At 67.2% G+C, this 16,685-nt stretch overlaps 1 protein-coding gene across 2 annotated transcripts; it reads left to right on the top strand.

Moving 5' to 3' along the window:
* Positions 1 to 1,319: 1,319 nt before the first annotated feature.
* Positions 1,320 to 16,341, top strand: LLGL1 (LLGL scribble cell polarity complex component 1; the record flags this gene model as incomplete). 2 transcript variants are annotated; one of them, XM_082860011.1, is made up of 23 exons in its annotated part: positions 1,320 to 1,400; positions 4,518 to 4,615; positions 6,462 to 6,543; positions 6,639 to 6,769; positions 7,769 to 7,927; positions 8,019 to 8,181; positions 8,269 to 8,404; positions 8,642 to 8,696; positions 8,815 to 8,969; positions 9,037 to 9,260; positions 9,430 to 9,497; positions 10,553 to 10,706; positions 10,780 to 10,884; positions 11,276 to 11,568; positions 11,729 to 11,876; positions 11,954 to 12,107; positions 13,784 to 14,079; positions 14,435 to 14,699; positions 14,801 to 14,915; positions 15,073 to 15,185; positions 15,374 to 15,494; positions 15,643 to 15,730; positions 16,274 to 16,341. In XM_082860011.1, 22 exons carry the CDS (start codon positions 1,320 to 1,322, stop codon positions 15,719 to 15,721), a joined length of 3,195 nt encoding a protein of 1,064 aa, XP_082716137.1. The 2 variants fall into 2 exon arrangements, with proteins under 2 accessions (XP_082716137.1, XP_082716138.1); XM_082860012.1 differs by lacking the exons at positions 15,643 to 15,730; positions 16,274 to 16,341 and having other exon boundaries at positions 11,960 to 12,107; positions 15,079 to 15,185; positions 15,374 to 15,498.
* Between the last annotated feature and the right edge of the window lie 344 nt (positions 16,342 to 16,685).

The following is a 16,685-nucleotide window of genomic DNA, read 5'->3' as shown; positions in this document are numbered from 1 at the left end:
GTCTTAGCTTCCTCATCTAGAACCTCGGGGGCTTCCTCCCTCACAGAACTGTTGAGAGCACTTAATCAGCTGAAACCAGGAAAGGGATGTGATTGGTGCCTGCCACAACTGTAGACACTCATAAGCCTTGTTCTTATCTTCCTTCCTCTCACCTCCCTGCCCCTCTGCTCGGGCCTCTTCTAGATCCAGCTCCAACCCCAGGTAAGGGCTGAGCCGGGCTGACTGGGGGCAGGGGGGGCGGGTGGTCAGGCCTGTGGCTTGGCAACTGCCTGGGGTCACAAGTCAGGTGCCTCCCTTGACACAGCTGGTGGGGTCTGGCCAGGCCTACCTGCCCCACCTAAGCTTCTGGGACCCCGAGCCCAGGGCAGCCTATTCTCGGTCTCGGAAGGAAAGTTCCAGCCTCCAGGCCACTGTCCAGATGAGAAAAGGAGGCCTGGGATGTGGGTGGGGACAGGCCATCGTCCCTCAGCGTGGAGGCGGTGCAGCTTTGCTTATACACCATTCCCTGCGTAGGGAGGCCCTCCCCCCGTGTCGGAGAAGCCCGGATCCAATCTCGGGACCAAATGCCAGCTCCCCAGGAACGGCCTCTTCTCCCCACTGGGTCTCTGTCCCTCTCTTTAGCTGATGGCGCTCCTAAGAATCTCCCGTGCTGCCACCAGAGCTTTTTATGTCGGATCCTGAAGGATGTATATAGTTGTTCCCCAGGGGGCTGTGGGCGGAGGAGGGCAATCCTGACTGACCACCCAGCGGGACCAGGAGCGTGGCGTGGGCGGTGCTCTGGCGCGCTGGAGGATGGTCCAAGTGGTGTCCCGTGAAACTGGTCAAACATAATACAACTCGTCAATCACCGGGCCAATGGCGCAGATGGGGAAACTGAGGCCGGGGACCAGGGAGTCGCCCCTGTCAGAGTTCTCCTGGCTTTCGGGACGGGGCTGCCTCATTACCTGAGTGTGCGCGTCGCTCGCTCATTGCAAGAAGGGAAAAGCCTCCTCCAAATGGGGGAACGCGCGCCTCGCCTCAAAAACTCGTTCCCAGTAGCCCACGCCAGAGCTCTGCTCGTGGACTACAAGTCCCGGGAGGCCCCGCGGCGCAGCGCACGCGCAGCGGGCGTGCTCGCGGGCGCCCACCGAGAGGCGGCAGGGGCGGGGCGGGCGGCGCGCGGGCCGCCCATTGGCCAGGAGGCACGTCCGTTGGGCGGGCCCGCCCCTTGCAGGACCCGCCCCACCGCGCCCGCGCCTGGCGCCCGCGCCTCAGGACCTGCGGGGCCGCGCGGCGCATCCTGCGGGCGGCGGCGGCGGCGGCGGGCGGCCGGGCGCAAGATGATGAAGTTTCGGTTCCGCAGACAGGGCGCCGACCCGCAGCGCGAGAAGCTCAAGCAGGAGCTCTTCGCCTTCCACAAGGTGCGGCGGCGGGCCGGGGGCGGCTGGCCGGGGGCGGGGACCGGGCCGGAGCCACGTCGGGCCGGGGGAGGGGTCGCACGCTGGGCCCGGCCGCCCCGCTCTGCTCTGCCCGAGCCGCGCGCCAGCCTCGCTCCGTCTCTGCTCTCCGCTCCCCTGCTTCTGTCTCCGCGCCTTGGACTCCGCCGGCCTCTCCCTGCGGGCCTCTCCGCCTCCGTGTGTCTCCGGGCGGCTCTCAACTCTCGCTCCGGCTCCCACTCTCTTGTCTCTTTATCTCTTTCTCGGGGACCCCTCGGCGCCCCTGCGCAGCCCTTGGGCCCGGTTTGTTTTGCTTTCGCACCCAGGCCGGTGGGGAGGGGTGCGGAGTGGAGGCAGATGTTGGGGGGTGGGGCTGGGAAATCCCTTCCCGGTTCCTCTCCTCCCTTCCCCCACCGCCCGGGGCTCCGGCTTGCGCTCTGCCCGGCATCGCCGGGGGCTCCAGCGGGGGATGCCTGGCCGTTTACTGAACTGCAGTTCGAATCGCGGGGCCTCAGTTTCCCTTGCTATGGAATAGGGCCACTGTCCTCCTTGCTGTGGGCTCTGTCACAGGGGCAGCCGACCCACCGCCTCTCCTGGAGCCAAGGCGGAGGTGGGGGCGGAGGGCTGCTCCTTCCTTTCTTTCCTGGGTAGGGCCAGAGGGGCCACGGGAAAGGGGCTGCCTTCAGCCCCGCCTCCCCTGCGCTGGTGTGTGGTTGAGAGAGGCCCCAGCCTGCCCCTTGCTAACTCTCCCCAGGGGTGTCACTTCTGGCCTCAATTTTACACCCAAGCCCTTTGATCGCAGGGCCCCTTGCTGCTCTTGGGGCCTAGAGTCATTATGCTCACACACCGGTGAGAAAATTGAGGTTTAGGGCTGACCACGTGCCCAAAGTCAGAGTGAGATGGGGCACTTGGTCTTTGGGTCCCCTTGTCAGTGGGATCTGACTTTAGCCTTGAGGGCCAGGGGCTTCGGGAGGGGTGCTGTGGTCCCCACCTGGCTGCCAGGAGACTCTGGTCCAGGAGGAAGCTCTGGGGCGACCGGTCCCGCAGTGACCGAGGCTGGGTCACCTCTCAGGGTAGGCGGGGTTTTCCAGGTGGCGTAGGGGCTGCCAGGACCCTCAGACTTGGTGGCCAAGGGGCCCAGAGAGGAGGCTGGTGCCCAGGGGCTCTGAGGTGTCCCCCTTCCTGTGCTGAGTGGCCGAGGATGAGCCCCCTCGAGATGAGAGGACAGTGATGGTGGGGCAGGCGTAGTGCTCAGGTATCACTTCCTCAGCCAGGGAGTCGGGGTGTGAAGTGGGGACCTGAGACAGGTGGAAGGGAGGCTTGCTCCCCCTGGCTGGCGCCCGGTGGCAGAAGCTGGTCTCCCTGCCAAGGAGGGTGAGGCCCTGTTCTGAGTGGGCAGCAGTGGTGGGAGGGGGTGGTCTTGGGCAGAGGGTCACTAGAGAGGAGGGGCTGGTAGGTGATCACTAGAAAATAGGCCCAGATTCCCGAGTGGTGGGGCATGGGCAGGGGGTGGTGGTCCAGGGTGAGCCTGGACTTTGGACTCAGTCTTGGGTCCAAATCCCAGCCCTGCCCACAAGTTGCCTGGGGCATGTCCACTCTATATCAGTTTAACGAATACCGCCTCGGGGTGGGGCTGATGTACTAGTTGGGGAGATAGTGAGAAGCTGAAAGAAGAGAGGCAAGTGTGCGGCCTCCAGTGGTTTGGTTGGTGGTCAGTGCCGTGGGTGAAATCAGGCAGGTGAGGGTGTGGAGCGATGGCTGCTGGGCCAGCGCAGAGGGCCTCTGAGCAGTTGTCTTCTGAGCCGTGGGAAGGAGCCCACCGTGGAGAGTGCCGGGTGAAGCACGTTCCAGGTAGACGGACCGTAGATGCAGAGGTCCTAGTAGATTGGAGGAGGGCGGAAGGCCATCGAGTGAGCTGGGGGCCGGTGGGAGGAGCCAGGTGGAGGGGACTTGGCCTTGACTCGGAGTGAGCTGGGAGCCCCGGAGGTCCTGAGCAGAGGAGTGGGCCGCCAGACTCGGTCAGGTCCAGTGTGGGCATGGCGGTGCCGGTGCTCCCCAGCCCACCCCGGTCAAGTGGGCTCACCAGTGCCCATATGGGAAGCCGAGGCTTGGTCAGTGCTGTGACTCACCCAAGGCCAAGCCAGGTGCTCAGAGGGCTCAGTCCCTGCCCGGATGGGGTGAGGCTGGAGGCAGGCTGGGGCCACAGGCCTGGGGACCAGGGTTCCTTATAAAACTTGTGTCTTGCTGATGCAGTGGTCAGGGGGTACCAGCACCCACATGGGGTGTCCCACCTTGGTGTTGAGGGCAGGGGGCTGGGGGCCCAAGGGTGCAGGCTTCCCAGGGAGGGCCTCCAGCCAGGCCTCGGGGTTGACTAGGGGCTCCTTGGGTAGGTGGGGGGGGCGGCGAGCCAGGGCTGGTCTGCACTGGGACTGGCCCTGCCGGGAGCTGGGGACCTGGTGGGAGCCGTTGCATTGACACCCCCAGTGCACAAGCCCCCTGCCCACCATCCCAACCAGGGATGGGAAGGGAGTCACGTCTCCCAGTTTCCAGGTGGGAACCCAAGTCTGGCAGGTGCGTGACACCTTCGGGGCCTGGGCAGGAAGCTCCTTCTCTCTGGGCTCCAGTCTCCCTGTCTCTGGGGCTGGGGAGCAGCCCCGGGTCGGGGTGGCGCTCGAGAGCCTCTGCCTAGCTGGCCTTGGCTGCTGGCCTCTGACCACCCGTCAGAGCCTGTGTTGGGGGTTGCCTGGGACCGCACCCCACTTCAGTCTGCCAGGAGGAGTGGGGTGCGGAGCCCTGCTCTGTGGGGCCGCGGGGTTCACTTCTGTGCCTGCGCCTCCTCTCGAGCCCCGTTCTGTTTGTTTTCAGAGCCCTGCGCACGGTGGGGTGGACCCGAGTGTAGAGAGGGACGGGGCCTCGACCGGGGAGGGGGGGCCTCTGTGGCGGGGCCAGGGTTTCAGGCCCTTCCTCACCGGAGCTATGATTACCCGTTTCGCAGCTGAGGGCACTGAGGCCCGGAGCATGGGTGCGAAGCAGTGGCAGAGCCTGGAGGCTGCCTTGGGGTGGGTGGGCCGTGCCTGTGCCAATGCCCTCGTCTCTTTGCAGACCGTGGAGCATGGCTTCCCCAACCAGCCCAGCGCCCTGGCCTTTGACCCTGAGCTTCGCATCATGGCCATCGGCACCCGGTCTGGGGCTGTCAAGATGTATCCTTTGTGGGCCGCGGCCTTCGGAGCCCGTCAGAATGTCCTGGTTGCAGCTCCCCGTGTGCCGGGCCCTTGGGGCAGGGCCCCGGCTGGGAGGCCACGGGAGCTGCCCGGACCCTGGTGGAGGCTGGTGCAGCTGCTGCCCTGAGACGCCTCCTCACAGAGACGATGGGGCTCAGCTCGTGGTGGCCCCGGCTGCGCCGCGCTGCCTTTCAGCCAGCCAGTTACCTGGCAGTTACCATCCCAGCAGCTGTGACTGGGGAGGTGGGCCGGGGCTGGTTGCACACGGTCCCCAGCAAGGGTGGTGGGTGGGCCAGGGTCACGGCGGGCCTTGCCCTGGTGCCCGGGCACACACACGTGTGCCAGTGTGAAGACACGTGTGTCCAGCCGAGGCGCTGCGGCAGTACCAGGCTCGGCATGGTGGGCGCCGCGCGGCCCGCACCTGGACGCTCGCGCCACACAATGGGCCTGTGAGCCGCACAAAGGGGCATTTTCCGGCGAGCGCAGGGCGGGTGTGGGGGTAGGCGGGCAGCTGGACGCCTCCCTCCTGCCGTGGGGGATCCCAGCCCCGCTGCACGGGGGGAGCCCCTCAGGTGGGGCCCCAGGGGCAGGGTCTGGCCAGCCACTGCATGGTGGCACGGGGTCTCCCCACCCAGGGGCTGGGGGCACTGGCCAGGAAGTTGTGAGTTTGTCGACTCCAGGGAGAGCGGCTGGACCTGGGTGCCCCCACCTCCCGTGGGCCCCTGAGGCATCAGTGGGCACGCAGGGGCCGGTGCCCCGGCCGCCTGCCGAGGGGTCCCACTTCCTGGCCCGCTGCTTCTGCGTCTTACGGCGCTGTCCTGCCCCGCGTGTGCTGTGGGCCCAGAGCCCCTTCCTCTGTGTCCCGGCGGAGTCTCTGCTGATGGCACGGCCTTTCTCGTGCTCACAAAGGACAGGCAGGCAGACAGCCTCAGAGGGGGACGAGGCCCCCCACCCCTCCCAGACCATTCCGGCCTGAGTCCTGGGCTGGGAAACTGAGGCTGGCCACAGGGGCCGCGGCCCACCCCCCACCCCCCTACCCCCGGGTCTGGCCCCGTCTCCTTGGCGACCCTGGTTCCCTCCCAGTGCTCCTGCCCTGTTTTTTGTCCCCTTGTCTGTGTCCTCCCGGCTCCTGCAGGGAATCCCAACTCCAGCTCCAGGCAACGGCTCCTGCCTTGTCTCCAGGCAACGTCCCTGACCCCTGCCCAGTCCTCCCTCCTGGGGCCCCTCGGCCTGCCCGTCCACTGTGAAGCCTGGGGTTGCTGGGACTCTGGCGCTCACACTGGGCGCTGGAAGCAGGTCACCCAAGCTCTCCAAGCCTCCGTGGCCTCTCCCCTTGCGGTGGGGGCTGCCTGCCCCAGAAGGAGGTGGGGTTCCTGGCCTGCAGCTGGCATCGGCCTGTGGCCGAGCTTCCCGTGCCTGGCTTGGCATCTCCGCCTGTGTGATGCGGTGTGCGGGGCCGGCTCCTGTGCACACAGCCCGGAGAGGCTGACGCAGAGCCGCGAGCCGGGCCCGGGCCGTGTGTGCGGGGGGCGCTTTTACCCTCACGTGCCCTGCGTCAGCCCCGCGAGGTGGGAGTGCAAGTCGCCAGCCCCTTTTACAGATGAGGAGGTGAAGGTCGTGCAGCAGCACCGACTTGCAGGACCGAGCGAGCCTGCGTGTCGAGTGGCGGTGCAAGACGGTGCTCCTTGCGGCGAGGAGCCCCGTGGACTAGGGAGGCCCCTGGATAGGCAGGCCCATTGGATAGGGCCCTCAGAGTGGTCCTGGGAGGAGGAGGCGTGGTTTCCCAGCCTGTGCCTGCTTTCCGCCCTTGACCCGTCACCCTCAGCTACGGTGCCCCCGGCGTGGAGTTCACGGGCCTGCATCGAGACGCGGCCACCGTCACCCAGATGCACTTCCTGCCCGGCCAGGTGAGCCTCGGCCCTGCCACTGGCTCCCGTGAACCCCATTTCCGCCCCGCCCCCTGCCCCAGACCGGCTCAGTCTTGGTCTCACTCACCTGCCAGGGCCGCCTCCTGACCCTGCTGGACGACAGCAGCCTCCATCTTTGGGAGGTCGTCCACCACAACGGCTGCGCCCACCTGGAGGAAGCCCTCCACCACCAGCCACCCAGTCGCCCGGGCTTTGATGGTGCCAGGTACTGGGGGACTCGGCCAGGGATGGCTGCTGGATGTGGGGCGAGCCTGTGGAGGGGCAGGGGGACAGGAAGCCGCCCCGGGGCTGGGGTTCAGGGGGCACGTCTGATGGCCTGGCAGGCGTCAGGTGGGCATCCTGGTAGAGTCTGAGGTGAGCAGGGACAGTCTGTGCTCCAGGACCACTGGGGCCCCAGGAGACACGGGACGGGAGAGTGTGTCCAGAGCCCGGTGAGGGGCATTTGGGGCAGGAACTGACATCAGCACAGGTCCCCTGGGCCCTCAACTGGTGCGGGGCGATGGGCCACAGTGTGCCTGGGTGAAAGGGCGGATCGGGGAAAGGAGGGTCCCGCTGGGCTGTGAGGTGCTGGCAGGTGCCCCAGGGGGGTGACAGCATGGGCTTGGACCCCTGGGGAGAGAGTACGGGGCCCCTTGGTTCCTGGCCCGGCAGCCCTTGTTGAAATGGCCAGCGCGGGTGAGTCCTTCAGGTTGCAAGGTGCCTGTGCAGCTCCGCGGGAGGCTCGTCCTGCTTGGGCTTGGACTGGGGCTAGATGACCCCTGCCTCCCCCCCGCCCCCGTGTCCAACCCTAACCCAGGATGGATTCCCGGGGAGCGATCCAGGGCCCTCCTGCAAGTCAGGGAGACATCCATGGGCTGGGGGCGGGGCTTCCTGAGTGGGGCTCAGGGGGCCGTGCGTCCTGAAGGTTCTGGTCCTGGCCCAGGTGGGGCTTGGTTCCTGCCTTCCCCTCTTGGTGGGTGGGAGGAGCTCAGGGGCCCTTCTCCAAGACCTGGGGACCTATTTTTATCCCTGTCCCTGCTGATGTCCTGATGAATAACTGAGCGAGCTAATTACGACGTCCGCAGCCACCACCGTGCCCTTTCTGGGGCTGTGGCGAGTGCAGAGGGGCTTTGGTGAGCTGATGGTAGCGGCTCAGCCCCCTCCACGCCCTCCTCAGCTGGCGGATGGGCTCCCGCCCTCACCCCCCTCCCCTCGGCCCCCACAGTGGCCTGCCCAGCCTCGCCCGCATCACTGTGGTCCTGCTGGTGGCTGCTGGTGACCTGGCAGCCCTGGGCACTGAGGGCGGAAGCATCTTCTTCCTGGATGTTCCCACCCTGACGCTGCTCGAGGGGCAGACCCTTGGCCCGGACGAGGTTCTGCGAAGGTGAGAGGCCACCTGGCTTCCCTGCACCCCGTCCACCGGGCGCGCTGCCACCGGCTCACCCCCCACGCCCCCCTCCCCTCTGCCCCCGCAGCGTGCCTGACGACTACCGGTGCGGGAAGGCCCTGGGCCCCGTGGAGTCTCTCCAGGGACACCTGCGGGACCCCACCAAGATCCTTATCGGCTACAGCCGAGGCCTGCTGGTCATCTGGAACCGGGCCGCGCGGTGTGCTGACCGCATCTTCCTGGGGAACCAGGTGTGTGGCGGAGGGGGGAGGCCGGCGGCTGTGCCGGGGCCTCAGCTCACAGCTGCTGCGCTCACGCCCGTCCACCCCGCCCCGCAGCAGCTGGAGAGTGTGTGCTGGGAGCGCAGTGGCCGCACGCTGGTCAGCTCGCACAGCGACGGCAGCTACGCTGTCTGGGCCACGGACGCCGGCGACTCCCCGACGACACAGCCCACTGTGGCCACCACGCCCTACGGTGAGTGCCGGGGAGGCCTGTGCGAGGTCGGCAGTGACCCTGAGCTCAGACTGGCCTTGGTGGGGGGCTTTGGGAGGACTTGTAGAAGGTGGCGGGGCTGAGCCCAGCCGCAAAGATGAGACCCCCCCGGGGCTGTTGGGCAGCGTGCCTTCCCTCGGGAGGTGGGAGCGTTGGAGGCAGGAGGAGAACGGAGAAGCGGCCGGGGCTCGGTGAGCCTGATGCTGTCCTACCCCCCAGGCCCCTTCCCCTGCAAAGCCATCAGCAAGATCCTGTGGCGAAACTGTGCGTCGGGGTAGGTGGTGCGCCGGGGCCACCCCCGGCTGCGGGAGCGCAGGGCGGGGCTGGGGGAGGCTCTCCTGGTCCCCACGGGGCCCCTCCGGTGGCTCACGTGGCTCCTCCGCCCCGAGCAGCGAGCACTTCATCGTCTTCAGCGGTGGCATGCCCCGCGCCAGCTATGGCGACCGCCACTGCGTGAGTGTGCTCCAGGCCGAGACCCTGGTGACGCTGGACTTCACCTCCCGCGTCATCGACTTCTTCACGGTGCACAGCACGCGGCCCGAGGACGGTGCGTACCTGCCCTCCCACCCCGTGCCCGTGTGTCTGCGGCTGCACTCACCCACCCCGTCCCGCAGAGTTCGACGAGCCCCAGGCCCTGGCCGTGCTGCTCGAAGAGGAGCTGGTGGTGCTGGACCTGCAGACGCCCGGCTGGCCGGCCGTGCCCGCCCCATACCTGGCCCCGCTGCACTCGTCCGCCATCACCTGCTCGGCCCACGTCGCCAACGTCCCTGCCAAGCTGTGGGCCCGCATCGTGAGCGCTGGCGAGCAGCAGAACCCCCAGCCGGCCTCCGGTGCCTCGGTGTGTGCCCGGAGGAAGGGTGCTGCCTGGGCACGCGCCTGAGATGGGGGTGTGGCAGGTGTATGTGGGGAACTCAGAGGGACTTTGTGCCCTGGATGCCACTCCTGGGGTGAGAGGAGGAAGATGCTTGTCCTGATCTTCTGCTTCCGTCTCTGTCTTCGTCTCTCAGAGCTGGCCTATCACCGGGGGCCGGAACCTGGCTCAGGAGCCGACCCAGCGAGGGCTGCTGCTGACCGGGTAGGCGAACACATGTCTCCGGCTCAGCCCAGTTGTGACGCGTGGTATGACTGTGTGTGTGTGGGCGAGCAGGGCCTGGCGCAGCCCATGCGGGTGCGGGAGGGCCCATCCTGGGCCTGGTGGGAGCTGACCTGCTCGCTGACTCAGGCCCGGCCCCTGGTGGGACCAGGTCATCCCCATTCCCGCAGGGTGCACTGGGGGGAAGCCTCTCTAGACTCTGGTTTAAGGCTCAGCCCTCCTTTTAGCCCGAAACTGGGCTCCACCCACTCAGCCTGCCCCGGGACTGGAAAATCTGGGCTGGCCCATGCCGAGCTGCACAGGGCAGGTGCCTGAGAGCCCAGCCTGGGCCTGGCGGGCGCTGACGTGCCCGGTGACTCGGGCCCTGACTTCCTGCCCAGCCCCTGCCATCTGCCTGTGCTGGGACCCTCGGGCCTCTGACTCCAGCGGCCCCTCTCCAGTGAGAACTCCTCACCGTGGGTTTCAGGGCCTCCGGAGCCGTCCCACCCGGTCCCACGGCCTCACTCACCTCATGCCCTGGCTCTGGGCTCCCCCCACCACCCAGGCGCCGGTGACCTGGACTCTGCAGCTGTGTCCTGAGGCTGCACCCCAGTTTGGTCTGCTCCTCCCCCCTTTCCCTCTCTGCTTCCTCCCGGCCTCCCCAGGCTTCCTGCTGCTGCTCCTGCCCCAGCCGATCCCTCCGCTCTGTGACTGCCTCTCTGGTCACCTTTTCTGGAGGCTCCCCTGGGGGCAGAACCTCCGTAGTCCTCTGTTCCCTGTGTCACCCGCCCCTCACCTCCTGCTCATCATTTCTGGTGATTATTTCAGCACCTTCTCACCCTCTTTGCAGGGAAGGGCCCAGCACCTGCTGTATGTGGCCGGGCATACAGTAGGCGCTCAGTATGTGTTCTGTACGGTTGGTACTTCCTGTTTGCTGTGTGCAGTGGGAGTCTAGTCAGTGTCTGGCTTAGGCGCTTAGTGCCCAGTGCGTGGTCGCTGGATGACTGGAGGGGGCGGGGGGCTGGAGGACCTGGGACCTGACCTCACCTTCCCTGCAGGCACGAGGATGGCACTGTGCGGTTCTGGGATGCCTCCGGCGTGGCCCTGCGGCCGCTCTACAAGCTGAGCACCGCCGGCCTCTTTCAGACAGACTGCGAGCACGCCGACAGCCTGGCCCAGGCCGCCGAGGACGACTGGCCACCCTTCCGCAAGGTGGGCCCCTCCCCTGGCTCCGGGGAGCCTGGTCCGGGCTCCGCCCTGTGTCACCAGTCCTTCCACCCTGCAGGTGGGCTGCTTCGACCCCTACAGCGACGATCCGCGTCTTGGCGTGCAGAAGGTGGCGCTCTGCAAGTACACCGCCCAGATGGTGGTGGCCGGCACCGCGGGCCAGGTAGGGCCAAGGCGCCCCCAGGGCTGCGGGTCTTGGGGGGCTTTCTGGAGGGTCTGGTGGGGTGGTAGAGGGACCGGAGCGGCAAAAACCCAGAGGTGGGAACGGGGCTCCAGGTGGGACCAGCCAGGGCTGTGGGGACCCACGGAGGCTTGGGGCTGGGGTGGGAGCACAGGTGTTAGGTGAGCCCCGGGAGGGCAGGGCTGGCAGGTCCTGGTCGCCACCGTGTTGCTCAGTGGGGCCCTGGTATACAGTGGGCGTCCAGTGTTTATTCAGAGGATGCACTGGAGACAATCCTGGGACCACCCTGGCAGAGGCATCCGAGGCTCGGGTGGGGCGCGGGTGGCCCCCTCTTTGTGCTGACCGCCCCCTGCCCCCCCTCCCCGCCCCTCAGGTGCTGGTGCTGGAGTTAAGTGATGAGCCGTCGGATCAGGCGGTGGGCGTGGCCAGCGTGGACCTCCTCCAGGACCGTGAGGGCTTCACGTGGAAGGGCCACGAGCGGCTGAGCCCACGCACAGGGCCGCTGCCCTGGCCGGCCGGCTTCCAGCCCCGCGCACTGGTCCAGTGCCTGCCGCCGGCTGCTGTCACTGCCGTCACGCTCCACGCTGAGTGGGGCCTTGTGGCCTTTGGCACCAGCCACGGCTTCGGCCTCTTCGACTACCTGCGCAGGAGCCCCGTGCTGGCCAGGTGCGTGCGGGCCCCTCCCGAGGTTTGCTGGGGCGCAGGTGGGGGGTGCTTTCGAGCCTCACAGGAAGCGCTGCTGGTGGAAGTTAGGCCCCCTGGTGGCTGGGCTCGAGGGCGGCCTTGGGGCTCGGGCTTCCCTGATGCCCGGCACCTGCGCCCCCAGGTGCACCCTGCACCCCAACGACTCCCTGGCCATGGAGGGGCCGCTGTCCCGTGTGAAGTCGCTCAAGAAGTCACTGCGCCAGTCCTTCCGGCGCATCCGCAAAAGCCGCGTCTCGGGCAAGAAGCGCTTGACTGCCGCCAGCAGCAAGGTGGGCCAGGCGGCTGGGCGGCCGGGCGGGGCGACGGGGGCGGGAAGACCGGGCTCCCGAGCCTCGTGCCCCTCAAGTTGCAGGAGGCCAACGCGCAGCTGGCGGAGCAGGCCGGCCCCCACGACGTGGAAGTGACGCCCGTGCAGCGCCGCATTGAGCCCCGCTCGGCCGATGACTCCCTCTCGGGCGTCGTGCGCTGCCTCTACTTCGCCGACACCTTCCTTCGCGACGGTGAGGCCGGGAGGGGTGTGCTGGGGAGGTGGCCCTGGGTGGTGTGGCCCGGGTTCCGGTCAGCCGCCTGGGAAACAGGCGTGGAGTGGCGCCTCCCGGAAGGTTGGAAAGTGTTGCCTGCTGAGTGCTGGGCTGCGCTGGCAACAGGGTGCCCCGGCCCACAGCTGCCCCTGGGACAGCCCGACGGTGGGGTTGGTGAACGGAGACCCGAGCGGAGACGGGAGCCCGGGTCCTGGGGGGGCGTGTGGGCTGCAGCTCCGAGGCTGAGGTGGACGTGTGTCGGGAGACCCCGGGCAGTGTGGCTGGAGCAGAGGACGGGCCCGGGAGGTGTGGGTTCCGGCTGCCTAGCCAAGGAGCTGGCTTTATATATAGTAAGGTTTTTTTTTTTTTAACATAAATTTATTTATTTATTTATTTTTGGTTGCGTTGGGTCTTCGTTGCTGCGTGCAGGTTTTCTCTAGTTGCGGCGAGCGGGGGCTACTCTTCGTTGCAGTGCGCGGGCTTCTTATTGTGGTGGCTTCTCTTGTTGCGGAGTACGGGCTCTAGGCGCACGGGCTTCAGTAGTTGTGGCGCGCGGGCTCTAGAGCGCAGGCTCAGTAGCTGTGGCGCACGGGCTTGGTCGCTCCGCGGCATGTGGGATCTTCCCGGACCAGGGCTCGAACCCGTGTCCCCTGCATTGGCAGGTGGATTCTTAACCACTGCACTACCAGGGAAGCCCGAGGAGCTGGCTTTGACCCCGAGCGGTTGGAGCCCCTGAGGGTCCTGCAGAGGGCAGTGATGCGGGCGGGTTTATGGACGGAGTTGCTGATTGGTTTAACTTGATGATGGGGCACATCTGTCGTGTCTCGGGGATTTTAAGTGAAAGCCCCTGTGTGAACAGCTCAGTGTGCGTCTGGTGGACATAACCTACAGCCAGGGTGCCCGAGTCGCACGCCGTAGCATTGACGCTGAAGCTAGGGTTTTCCCGTCACACTCGGCCCACAGGCGACTCTGTTCGTCTCAGAAACGCCTTTCTGGGGTTGGGTCAGTGTCCAGCTAGTCTGCACGTGGCGCTGTCGTCGATGCGTCTTTCCGTCCCCGTCTGGGCGGGGAGCCCCCACTCCTGGTGGGGTCTGTGGAGCGTCCCTCTGCCCGGCGGGCCTTCCCACTGTCTGGATGCGGCAGCCCGGGCTTCTGCTTGGCCCGCTTCCAGCGCCCCCGGGAAGCCAGCTGGCCTTCGGCAGGCATGGCTTTGATTGCCCACTAACTTTTGCTCCGGCCCTGCCCCCCGCGGCTGCTGCTGAGGTCCCCAGTTCATCAAAGGCGCACAGTGGTGACTGCCTGGTCCATCCACGCCCGTGCGTTTTTAGCTGATTTTCCACTTCTTCCTGAGGGGGGTCAGCTTGCACGGGATGGCAGGCTCGGTGTCTGCAGCAGGACCAGTGATGGACGTAGGGGAGTCGTGGCTCCGCGATGGGGCCGCATCCCCGGGATGCTGGGGGGGCGGGTCTGAGAGGTCAGGGTCCAGTTTGACATCCCCGCGGAGGTGCCCTAGAGGTCACTCCTGCGCCTGCAGGAGGACTGGCCGAGGTCACCAGGGAGGTGTGGGCTGGAGAGAACCAGTTCAGGGTCCCAGGGCATCGGGAGGGGCGGGGAGGGGAGGCACGTGCCTGCCTCACCAGCCCATCGTCCCCCAGCGGCCCACCACGGCCCCACCATGTGGGCAGGCACCAACTCGGGCTCCGTGTTTGCCTATGCGCTGGAGGTGCCCGCGGCAGCGGCGAACAGTGACAGGCGGCCCGAGCGGGCAGTGGAGGCTGTGCTGGGCAAGGAGGTACAGCTGATGCACCGCGCACCCGTGGTGGCCGTGGCCGTGCTGGATGGACGCGGCCGCCCGCTGCCGGAGCCCTACGAGGCCTCAAGGGACCTGGCACAGGCGCCTGACATGCAGGGCGGCCACGCTGTGCTTATCGCATCTGAGGAGCAGTTCAAGGTGAGCTGACACAGAGACCCCTGGGGCTTCCGTCTCCTGGACACCGCCAGACCCTTGACGACGCTTGCCCGCCTACGCCCACTTGCTGAGACCTCCCGAGAGCCCCCAGCCGGCAGCGACGCCCCGGGGAACCCCTGGGGCCCCCAGGAACTCGACCACCCCCCCAGAGCTCCAGGTGTGGGGGGTCCCGGCCCCCTGCCCTTCCAACCGGCGGGACTGGCTCCACTACAGCGGGAGAGGCCTGGCAGGTTTCCGGGCAGAGAAGCGGGTGGGGCTGGAGGGCCGGGCTGGGTGGCGGCATGGGGTCGAGGACGGGCCGGGCTCTGCTCAGCGGCCATCCCCTGCCTGCCTCCAGGTGTTCACGCTGCCCAAAGTGAGCGCCAAGACCAAGTTCAAGCTGACGGCCCACGAGGGCTGCCGCGTGCGCAAGGTGGCCCTGGCCACCTTTGCCAGCGTGGCCTGCGAGGACTACGCCGAGACCTGCCTGGCCTGCCTCACCAACCTGGGCGACGTGCACGTGTTCTCGGTGCCCGGCCTGCGGCCCCAGGTGCACTATGCCTGCATCCGCAAGGAGGACATCAGCGGCATCGCCTCCTGCGTCTTCACACGACACGGCCAGGGTGAGGGCCCCGGACGGCAGGGGAGGGGCCGCTCACAGGGCTTCCGGAAGAGGGGGCAGGCCCTTCACTACACTCTCTGCTCCCCTCCCACCCACCCCCAGGGTTCTACCTGATTTCCCCGTCGGAGTTTGAGCGCTTTTCCCTGAGCGCCCGGAACATCACGGAGCCACTCTGCTCTCTGGACATCAGTTGGCCCCGTGATGCCATGCGTGCCAGGTGCGTGGAGGGGGTGGGGCCTGGAGCAAGGAGCAGAGTTGCCATCCCCGGTGTCACCCCTCTCTGGTCCCAGGGCTCAGGAGTGGGAGGGTGGGGGCCTGGCCCTCGAGCCATGAGGCACCTGCCCCTGGTCCCCAGCACAGACCCATCTCTGCAGCTACAGGCCCCAAGAGTCGCCCAAGCTGAGCCAGGCTAACGGGACCGCTGGCGTCGTCCTGGGTCCACAGAGCTGCAGCGGAAGCCCCGATCCCACCCGCAGCGAGGGAACTGGTGAGGAGGGAGGGTCTCTGCGGGATACGGCCCCTGAGGAGGCTGGGGGAAGGGCATGCTGGGCACGAGAGGGTGGGGGTCCGTGTGCTGGTGCCGTGGTCCACTGTGTGCTGGACTCAGGACCAGGGCCCCAGGTGTGGAGGCTGCCCCGGGGCCCTGAGAAGGGCCTGATCACTTCCTCTCTGCAGACACCCCGGAGCCGCCTGAGGCCATGCTCTCACCCACGTCCGTCGACTCAGCCACCAGTGCCGACACGACGCTCGACACGACAGGGGACGTGACGGTGGAGGACGTGAAGGACTTCCTGGGGTGAGGAGGTGGCTGGCTCCACAGGAGGGGGTTGGTTGGCTCCCAGCCTCCCTCCCCCCACCCTTCAGCCAGCCTCATATCCCAGCTGGGCACAGAGGGCCGTGGAGGGCCTGACCCCAGACCCGCTGACCGCTGCCCCTCCCCACAGCTCTTCGGAGGAATCTGAGAAGAACCTGCGGAACCTGTCAGAGGACGAGGCCCGAGCCTGCCCCATCCTGATTGGATGAGGCACTCAGGTGCGGGGCCCTGGTCCCCTCGGCGCGGCCTCAGCCCCCCACCCCCACCTCCCGGGTCTTGCACCCGAAACCCTGACAGGCCCGGGGAGGCGTTTTCCCAGCAGGGCCGGCCCATCAGCCCCCAGATAACACGGCTGGTGTCTGGAACGAGACCAGGCCAAACCACCTAGGGGAACGGCAGCTTGGGGCTCAGATGGGTTTGGTCAGCCTGTTTCGCAGGTGAGATCACCCAGGTGTGCGAGATTGGGCGCTGCCCGAGGCTGACCGGCCCAGGCCCGAATCTGAGGCCGTAGGTCTGCCCCGCCCCCCGCCTCTCCCTGCACAGACGCTGTGGCTCCCTCTGTTGCTGGGGTCACCACTGCCCCCTCCAGGGCCACGCTTTGGCCTCAGGGGCCCAGATGTGGTCAGGGCTAAGGCTGTCACTACAGGGCCCTTGCCCTCGTCCTGGACAGGAGACTGAGCGGTGGCACACGTGTGGCCGGGCCGCCTGCCCCCTTGGACCTCCCTGGCCTTTTGCCGATCCCTTTTTCCTTCATCCACCAGGAAAGCCAGAACTGCGAGGCCTGCCCTGTTCGGAGCTGGGACCCAGGACCCCGGCCCTTCACGTAGACCTGCACCTGCTAATCTCAGGCTCCAGCGGGACCTGCCCAGCCTGGCCCCAGAGGCCACCCGGGAGGTCAGGTGCCACAGGGGAGGGCAGCTGGGGCTCACAGCCCCGTCACCTCCCAGGCGACAACACCGTCCTTTCCCTCTCCTTTTGCAAAGAGTATTTTTCTAACGCCTGTGCCAGGCACTACAGTCATTTCTAAAACTATTTTGGTACGTGCTCCCGGGCCAGCACCCCCAAACCCCCCCCCCCAGCAGGCTGTGCACGAGAGTGTGTGTGTGTTTCTGACTGAGAGCTCCACCAGGAGTGTGTGTGTGTGTGTGTGTGTGTAGCGGGGGGTCAGGATGG

This window comes from Leucopleurus acutus (genome assembly GCF_964270905.1).
Source record: "Leucopleurus acutus genome assembly, chromosome: 19".
In the NCBI taxonomy this organism is placed as follows: Eukaryota; Metazoa; Chordata; class Mammalia; order Artiodactyla; family Delphinidae; genus Leucopleurus; species Leucopleurus acutus.
This window is presented reverse-complemented; position numbering and strand designations above follow the sequence as displayed.